The sequence below is a fragment of the Ixodes scapularis genome, unplaced genomic scaffold (assembly GCF_016920785.2).
Source record: "Ixodes scapularis isolate PalLabHiFi unplaced genomic scaffold, ASM1692078v2 PGA_scaffold0__279_contigs__length_252992795, whole genome shotgun sequence".
Classification (NCBI taxonomy): Eukaryota; Metazoa; Arthropoda; class Arachnida; order Ixodida; family Ixodidae; genus Ixodes; species Ixodes scapularis.
This window is the reverse complement of record NW_024609835.1, coordinates 22,893,532-22,903,090: the sequence shown is the minus strand read 5'-3', so window position 1 is coordinate 22,903,090 and position 9,559 is coordinate 22,893,532. Positions and strand designations below refer to the sequence as shown.

Below are 9,559 nucleotides of genomic sequence, written 5' to 3'. Positions count from 1 at the left end.
GTAGCCCTGTACGACACGGATGTTGGCAGTGTCTTGCAGGAACCACAGCAACCTCTGAATACATGACTTGCACCGACATTACTTGGCCAGACATAATGGGGAAAGGGCACGTGAGAGCGTACCCTCCACTGCGCTAATTTTTCCACAAAAGGGGGCCATGGGCGACACAATGGGGGAAAGGCGTGTGAGAGCTTAGCTTCCACTGCGTTAAAGGGACACTGACAGGGTATTTATGCTCGCCGAGGTTTTTAGTTGTACGTGACATATGAGCGCTCAACTACCCAGAACAGAATTTGCGGCTCGAAAATCGGTTTCTTTCCGCCCGAAAACCGCCGATCAAGAACTGGCCGGTTCGAGTCTCGCTCACTCTCTTTTTCGCGGTCACGGGCCATTTTCTAAGGTATCGATGCGACCACCAAATTTAATCAAAGTCGTGGGTCACTGAAGGCACACACTCAATATTAAAAATAGAAACAAATATGAAACCCATTTTTTGTGGCTTCTAAAAAGCTGTAAATACGTTGATTGAAAAGAAAGTTCCACAGACAACCGGAAGCATTCTGTGCGTTCGTCGTTTCGCGTATCGTGGGACTCGCGGGGACGGCGATGGCAGCGGACGACGGGCGTGGGACCTCTATTTCAGAACTGTCGTTCGTTTTACCGGCGAATTCTGTCTACCGTTAAAAGAGAAATTTGGGACTGATCAAAAGAATCGGTATTCATCCCGTACGACACGCCCGGCCACCAAGCCTATTTGCACTAAGACGTCGCCGAGCCGTCGCTCCCTTCTCGGGGCTGAAGACATCGCTCGCGCAAACGTGAAGCACGACGTGTCTACTTCGAGTTGAATATGCACGCGTGCGATTTCTTTACTAGGTGCGAATGTCCCCAAAGCGTGCTGCTTCCCGACTTCGACCCGGGAGTGCTTTTGGAGGGAAAGAGATCCACCAAAAAATAGATGCCCCAGTAGCTCAGTGGCAAAGACGTCCGGTTCACCCACGGTAGGACCGGGTTCGATCCCCCGTGAAACTTTATTATTTTTTTTTCAAACATTTTCTGATGTTTACATACCTTTTTCTTTTTTTACAATCATCACTGAAGAAACAAACCAAAAAATAACAAACAAATGTTGTAAACGATACTTCGCTGAATTAAATGGTATGGGATTTCCGTTTTGACACCTGCGAACCCAATGTAATCACTTTCCACAAAATGCAGGGAGCATATAAATCAGGTAGCGTCCGCTTTCCGAGGTGCCCGTATCTGTTCTACAGGAATTGCAGCCAGCCATTGGTCCCGATCCCAATGATCTTTCGGAAACTCTGTCACACAATGCCACTTTTTTTCGGATGCAGGACATGTGAGCCAGCTCTTCACGCAACATCTTGGGTGTATTCTTTTCGGAGCCGATCATGGAAATTCACCACGGGCACTCACTACTCATCTCCAACTCTTCAATGTACAAAACAACTCATCTTGAGTACAGAACAACGAGCGGAACAAACATAACTGCAAAAGAATCGCACGCCGCATGTCGTGTCGTCTGCTACGGAGAGGAGAGAAAAAAAAAAAAAAAACGCACGGTCGGGTGTAGCCACGTGACTTCCGCCACTCACTCTCTTCTCTCCACTTCTCCGACCTCCGTCGGGTTTCGGTTTCGGTTTCGAGCAGTTGCGTCTTTTGGCTTTATTAAAAAAATACGCTACTCTGTGGCAAAATATTAATTGGGTAGTCCCCCGACACCATAATAAAGCGCCTGGCAAAAAATGAAAAAAAAATTTTGGGGGGTGTCAGTGTCCCTTTAATTAGACGCTTTTGACCCCCAGAAAGGAGAACGGACTGACGCCACGTGCAAGCGATGTATGGACACTGGAAGAATGCAGGATCCACGAAATAACACATTTGACGAACCTCTACGGGGAAAGGGTTTCGCTAGGTCGGAAACGTGCAACGACCGGTGTTTTTCGGTTTTAACCAGGGCGAAAATATCCAACCACCGGTGTTTTTCGGTTTTAACCGATTTTGTATTTTCGTCACCGACGGATATTTATCGGTGTTTTTCGGTTAAAACCGGAAAATACACACCCTAATTATAAGTCAATGCGAGGAACCCTAGCCTTACTTTTCTTTTTTTCTATTAGCAGTTTTGTCCCTAGGAACATGGCAAGATAAATGCAAGATGTAAAATTGTGACAGTGACAGATTTTTATTTATTTTTTCATTGGGAGTGCCAGTCGAAAGCATTTTGCGTCCATCCTTTTTTCAGTTTTAGACAGTCGTGCAGCGGATACCTTTAAAATCTCGCATTTAAATTTAATTTTTAAATAAGAGCGATAAGTCGCACCTCCATAGTGCAAGGTTAGATTTTATTTTTCAAATATCCTCTGGCTGCTATGGCTTACTTTGGACAATAAGCTACACATCTCCAGCTAAAATGTGGTGGCTAGAAATGTAGATAAAATTAGTCACTCAAGTGCATTTGCCTTCGAAATATCACATACACACGCTGTGAAGTCTGCCTCAGCCAACACTGTTATAAAGAAAACACTTCATTTGCAGCTCATTATTTCCTGAAGCATTTTCAGTGTGCGCGAAGCACTATGTACAGTGCTAATCACACTTGTCTATAACGCACGAGCGTGCGGCTTTCTCCGGGGAGCGCTAGACTGGTGGCATTCGCGGAAACTAAGCTAGTCACGTGGCGCAACATGGAACGGCCCGCTCGAGGGGTGTCCTGCCCACTCTATCAGCTGGCGGCGAACGCGGAAGGCTGCTCGCACGCTTTTTACAAACATCATTGCTCGTACAATAAACAAACTAAAGCATGAAGGCGTATCAACGATGTCGTCATCAAAAAACAAAAATATATCATAAAGCACTTTTCTTTTATCGCTTATCAAGCTGATAGAGTGGGCAGGACATCCCTCGAGCGGGCTGTTCCATGTTGCGCTACGTGACTAGCTTAGTTTCCGCGAATGCCTACAGTCTGGCGCTTCCCGAAGAAAACCGCACGCTCGCGCGTTATAGACAAGTGTGATTAGCACTGTACAGTATGTGCTTCTGCAGAAATCTTTATTTTTCTCGACTTGTAATACTTCACAAATGACACAGGTGTTGAAATTTGTTTAACAGCTCAGTGTGGATTGATGGACATAACGTGCCTTGTAAGGTATGGGCAGTCTTGCAAGACCATCGCTGTTCACTGCTCTCATAAGTTCGAAGATGTTGTTGCGGCTTTGGAGACTTCCATGCACTTTGGCCACTTAAATTGGGAGAGCCTAATACTTCAGGTAAACATGTTGTACAGTGCTATAAGATTCACATTTTATTTTCCCCTTGCTGTGCTGTTTGCACGCTGACCTGTCATGTTTGATCTAAGTATGCCATAATTGTCCTTGTATACTATAAACAGTTTCATGAATCGCCATCTCACCCTTGGTGAATTTTGCACTATACGTTTACATGTAAGTCACTCTTTGCAATAGTAAATTTTGAGAATGACGAGTGGTTCTGTCAATGATGGAGCTTGAGAAGCCCAATTGGGGACATAATTTCATTGCACAAATGCATGTTTAAGTCATTTTCTTCCAGCCTCGCCAGCATGGCCTCCAGTATCACATGGAGACCCCTAATTGGTTATGTGAGCAAGAAATGTGGATTTTGTGTCAATTTGTATGCATCTTCATGGCAGCTGTATGTGTTAAGATTGCACCAGCTGCGAAGCATAATCTCATTGCCAACATTTTTCAACTCAGGTGTACGATGAATGGTTTGAAGATTATGTAAACATGGACAGCTCAACCACCCTGGCCCAATACTCGAAGCTGAGACTCCTTGACAGAGAAAAACATCCCAGGCAGCCACAGTTGCAGGAGCAAAGACTAGGTAATTCATATGAATATTTGCCAGTTCTTTGTTGCTAGCAATTCAGTTTTATAGAATATGAATTTGCTGTGCAATTGAAGCTGTTCTGGATCTGTAATTATGACACAACAAAAACAAAAAAAACTGTCCAAAGAATTTTTTTGTCTCAATACTTTGCATTGTGTACCTGAAGGAAGGGAAGTGAAGACACCTGATCGCAAGCAACCATTCAAGATGCAGCCAATTAATGGCTGGATTTACAAGTGGAAGCAGAAGCAAGCAAGAATGAAGCTACCACGTGGCGGGTACAAGGCCATGATTAGGCCGAGAGATAGGCTAAACCTCACCCGAGCCTACAGATATCAATTCGTCAACAGCATTGCAGCCATGATAGGCGTTCCGGAGCAGATTTTGGAACGAAAGATAAGGATTCAGCGCAATCTGGATCAGAACCTCATTACCATTCAGACCGAGGAGGGTCCGGCACGGAAGATACACGAAAGGAAGCAAATCATTCAAGGCGGAAGACAGTACAACATAGCCGCCTACCCTGCAATGCCCGAGGGCTCGATTAGGGGGCGATTCATGAAGTGGAGGAAAACACCGACCCAGCAATACTCAAGGAGAGCATCTACGTGGAGGACGGAACAAAAATCATCTCCCCACGTATGCGAGGCAAGTCGAATTCAAACATTAGTACCTTCAATCGCAACGAGCTTCCCAGCTACGTCATCTATCAAACAACGAGGATGAGGTGCTACCTGTATCGACCGTACATGCAAGCCTGTACAGTGTGCCTCAACCCCGGACACAGAGCCGACGTCCGCCCCACCCCAGGCACCAAGGTGTGTCCCAACTGCACTGAAGAATATCCACCCGAGGGCCATACGCGCGAGCCCAGGTGCACCTTGTGTGAAGGGAACCACCCCACTAACAGCAAGATATGTACTTCGATTAAATACCCACAGTCTCCTTCGAGTCAAGGTGCAATATTTTTTTTACCCTCATCACCACAAGGCACGACAAGCAGAAACACTTTTTCCGTTCTGCCGCCGGTCTCCTTCCGCTTGGTAGCACGGGCATACAATCTTAGTCTGGCAACGGCTAATGAAACTACAGCCTATTTAGGCATGACATACGGTGGATTTTGGCATGACAAGAGAGTGAACCTGAAAGTAGCCATGACATTCCAGTGTTTCCACGTCGCCTTAGACCACTTAGGTGTTACAACATCATTTATAGCCGTGACATTAAGAGCTCCTCACATCATTGACGTTACAACTGATAATGTAACGCCAATTGAATGAGTAACGGCTAAATTCAAAGCACAAAAATAATAAACATACAATTTCAAAGTTCGAATCTCGCTAGAGGCAGCGTTCATTGGCAGTGCTAACAAAACAAACCGACAAAGCGCCGGGGCCCGGGCACGGTTAACCTTGAAGGTCTGGTGCTAGAGTACTCGGTTTAATAACCGCTAATATAACAGAACGTATTAAAAGGAACCTGTTAATTATACTTTTTCAGGGGAAAGGGCGGGGGGAGTCGGCAACTCTGATTTTTGGACTGACCCACGGCTTTTTTCGCCACGAGAAGGAGTGCAACGAAGTGAAGGATTCAGACTCGGTGCCTCGCCATTGTCTTTGTCTCTAAACTTACGGAGTTGAAGGAAGAGTTGCACTATGATGCTCATGTCTGCAGCTGCTTAAACATTCAGGGCAAATTCACGCGCATTTTTTGGCGAAAACGAGCGGATCCGTTTCGGGGTTGCAGATCCGCTTCCAGTGTGAATGGGCCATAAGAGAGGTTTACCAGATTGTTTTTTTTTCCGAAGACGATACCATAACGCACACGCCGAAGCAGCCGTCGGAGTATCGGGTCTCGTTATTGTAACGCCCGAAACGATCTAGTGTTGACATGTAAGGAAACAATGATGCCAACTTTTCTCCTCACTTCTCCCAGAAGAAACGCGAAGTCATGCGCCTTGCTCAATTGCATCCTTTTTTTTTTTTTTTTAATATGGCCATTTGTTAGAGAGATTAGCAAGTTTCTTTTAGTAGACTGGTTTTCCGCCCGATAATCACACGATGCATGCGCAAAGGTGCCGGAGGGGTATCAGGGTTATTGGAACGGTCTACTAAAACTTTCGCTATTGCTGTATGAGTAAAGCTGTGGGGTCTGTAGTGTCCTGTAGAACGTTTCTGCGGCCTTATTTGGTGAAAAGTTTGGACCACCGCAAATTCATTAACAATAAATGTTGCGAAAACTAAAGCAATTATTTTCCACAGAAAAAATGCAAGCTGCACCAGCAACCTGCCGGGAGAGCACTCTCTTGCCTCACGAGATGTGGAAATTGTAAAAAAAACTAAGGTGCTTGGCGTAACTTTTAATGAACATATGCCGTGGGATAAGATAGTGCAGGACACAACTTTAATGCTCTCAAAAGTTGTAGGCATTTTGTATAAATACCGTAATATCTTACCATCCTCGATAATGCTGCTTATATATCATCCCCTTTTCTGCTCATATTTCGATTGCTGTATTTTGGTTTGGGGTACTTCTATGAAAACAAACGTTCAGACTTTTTATAATGCTGGCGGTGCGGGATTGACCTTCAGAATGGATCTCGGCCTGTTGAAGTGGCGAAGTATGTCGTCTTGGGGGAACGGTGGTGACGCCATCAGGGTCGCCGGTGGAAAGAAGCTCGGCCGAAACAGGGCGAGAGGGAGCGTGACCGCGGCAGGCGAGGGGAAGGGAAAAAGGGAGGACGAGTGGGTGGCACGTGGGTAAGGTACTCTAGAAGGGGTGGTGTGAAAAGCGCGCCGCTTCCCCGCTGGACGGCGGGGTCCCCCGGGGCGTTGATTCCGCTACGGGAAAATTTGGCGCTGAAACTAGGGGCGCCGTCAGAGCCGTTGGCTGCGTAGTACGTGCTCGGCTTCCGACGTGTTGTTTACGAATTGCTTTTTCTTGCGAGAGGATGCCCTCCACAACAAAAAAGAAAACGCAACGATGGTGTTTCGTGCCAGGGTGCGATGGAGGCTACAAAGGGTGTGCAGATAAGGTATCCCTTTTTCGTGCGCCGAGCAATCGTGAGATGTTCGAGAAGTGGGCCCGTGCAATCCCCAGGGCGGACAAGCCACTCGAAGAAAACTCCGCTGTATGCGAAAAGCATTTTGACGAGAGGTGGGTGTACTTACTTCTTCCCGAGTTGAGGGTCAGAGATGCTGGGAAGGAAGACCGTGATTAAACGGCGGAGTGGTGCAGTAGGTAGCATACCCGACGCGATTTTGAGCTCTCCAAGTAATGGTGCTTATGATGCCGCTTGCACTGAGACGGTAATTTGAGCCGGTTTGCCAGAAACTGCTGGCTGAAAGAAAGAACTACCAAAACTCACGAGTGGGAGTGGTGCTTTCATTCCTACAGCTTCAGCTGAAACGTTTCTAGCAAGGCAGCCTCGATTTTTAGCTCGAGCACGATGTCGAGTATTTCGTGGGCTGTACTCTACTGCGCTGTAAGTTACACGCGCGGTTATTTTACGTAACTTTGCAGGTCGGTTTCAACTTCATGGAGCTTAGGAAAAATTTACTCACTTTTGCTTTTATTTTTCTGCATATTAAGGGGCATTCCGAATATCGGCATAGGGATGCGCACCAAATAATTTTTCAAACTTTCCACTCGCTTTCGGCCCATTTCGCTCATGCCCAGAAAAAAAAATAATAAGACATTCATATTACTTAGGAAGTTGTGGCATGCTACTTTCGAATGATTTTGCATGCGTTGTAGTTTCCTTTCTATGACAGAGCTCAGCCGTGAATGTTTTGCAGCACTTTTGCAATTGTTCAATAACTAGAAGTGTGGCTTTTTTTTTTTTTTTTCAGATTCGTTGTGCGTGCCTTTAAGCACCAAGTAAACGGCCAAGAGGTATTGATACCACATGACATCCCTACCCTGACGGAAGATGCATTTCCGACTGTTTTCCCTAACCTTCCGAAGTACATCAGCAAGACTCTCCCGAAAGCAAGGAAAAGGCGGATCACTACATCACTCCACGCTGTGCCAGCAAAGGCAAACTGCAGTTCACAAAATGAAGTCTCCCCTAGTGGATCTGGAGAACTGGATGGGACTCAAGAACACCATCATGAAGAACTCAACGGTTCTGAAGTACCAGCTAAGACCCATCAATGTCCTCACCGTGAAACACTTGCAGTGCCTGCAAGGGGAGATTTTGCTCATCATTTGCGCTGCCCATCTCATCACTGGTACAAGCAGACACTTGAAAGTGGCAGCGTGGTGTCATACCAAACTACCGTGTTTGACAAAACGAAAACACCGCCTGTCGAGTTAAGCAAGGTTGTTGTCTTCGAGCACGAGTCAACAAGGCCATCTGTGAGGTGCAGCATTTTCTTCTCTGGGCTGCTTCACAAGGTAAAGAATGTTGAATCAGAAGAAGCTCAGGAAGCGCTTAACTACACAGAAGACACTTCGCTGTGTGTTGGCATTGGGGGAACCACCGAGTTCCAGCTATTGGACCAGAAGTTCAAAGGCATCGCATCACGACAGCAGTTGTTCTCGAAACACTGTGACGGATCAGCACCCACAGGTATGCTATCTTAGTTTGTGAATGCACAAACCATCAATTTGTTACTCGTTTTTACTTGGAGCGGAATACATCTAAATACCACATACCTCTACTGTTATGTTCTATGTTCTCCTCCAGGCACAGGTGGATCACGTTGTTTGTCATGCAAATACAGCAGGAACCTTCTAATGACACGCTTGCGGCGTATGAAAAAGCAGCCCGCACATCCAGTCAGCGTTTTGAAACAAAGACTCAGACAGGCTGTGCGAAGGCTAAGACGGAGGAACAAGAAAGTTCTTTCATTACTTGACCGTCTCAAACTACTTCAGGAAAAGAATGTCTCCATCACTGAAGGGGCTCTTGAGGCACAGGTTAGATTGCGGAAAGTTTATTGCATGCTTTCCTTACAATTTCCACAAACAGGATTGGTTTGTGTATAAAGGTTGTCAGCCTAAATTGACTAGCAGTTGTAAATCTCCTTGTTCTTTTTTTTTTTTTTAGATCAAAAAGCTTCCACAGAAAGAGCAGTTCGCAGTGCGGGCCTGCTTTGAAGCATCGCAGCGTAGATCCCTGCGTGGGTACCGCTACAGCAAACAGTGGCTCTTGGAATGCATCATCCTACGAATGAAAAGTGCCCGTCTCTACGAGCATTTAAGGCGTCATAAGATCCTGGTGCTCCCAAGCCGTGTCTGCCTCTTCAAGTACATCAAGGTTTGTGTATGGGAATTATTTACACCAGGCGAAAGTCCTTATCCAATATTACTTGTTCACAGAAATTCAAGGCATCGTATGGCTTCAGCCAACAGCTGTTGAATTCAGTGAAGATCAAGCTGCAAGGAATGGATGACATGAAGCGACATGGAGGCCTTGTCATAGATGAAATTAAACTTTCGTCACACCTGGACATGACTGCCTCTACACGTATTGAAGGCTTTGTCGACCTCGGACAGTTTTCTCAGGAAGTGGACAAGCATGTTAGGGCGGACCATGGTCTTGTGGTGATGTTTCAACCATTTATTGGCAAATGGACTCAAATAATTGGTAAGTTCATGCTAGTAGCACTAGCATTTTCACTAAATGCAATTTTTGTTGAGTTTCACAGTTTGGGTGCATATA

At 45.9% G+C, this 9,559-nt stretch overlaps 1 protein-coding gene across 1 annotated transcript; it reads left to right on the top strand.

Moving 5' to 3' along the window:
* Positions 1–6,841: 6,841 nt before the first annotated feature.
* LOC121836558 lies at positions 6,842–8,883 on the top strand. The gene is made up of 3 exons (XM_042291488.1): positions 6,842–7,047; positions 7,743–8,464; positions 8,582–8,883. The coding sequence occupies exons 1-3, from the start codon at positions 6,842–6,844 to the stop codon at positions 8,881–8,883; spliced, it is 1,230 nt and encodes a 409-aa protein (XP_042147422.1).
* Positions 8,884–9,559: the final 676 nt, after the last annotated feature.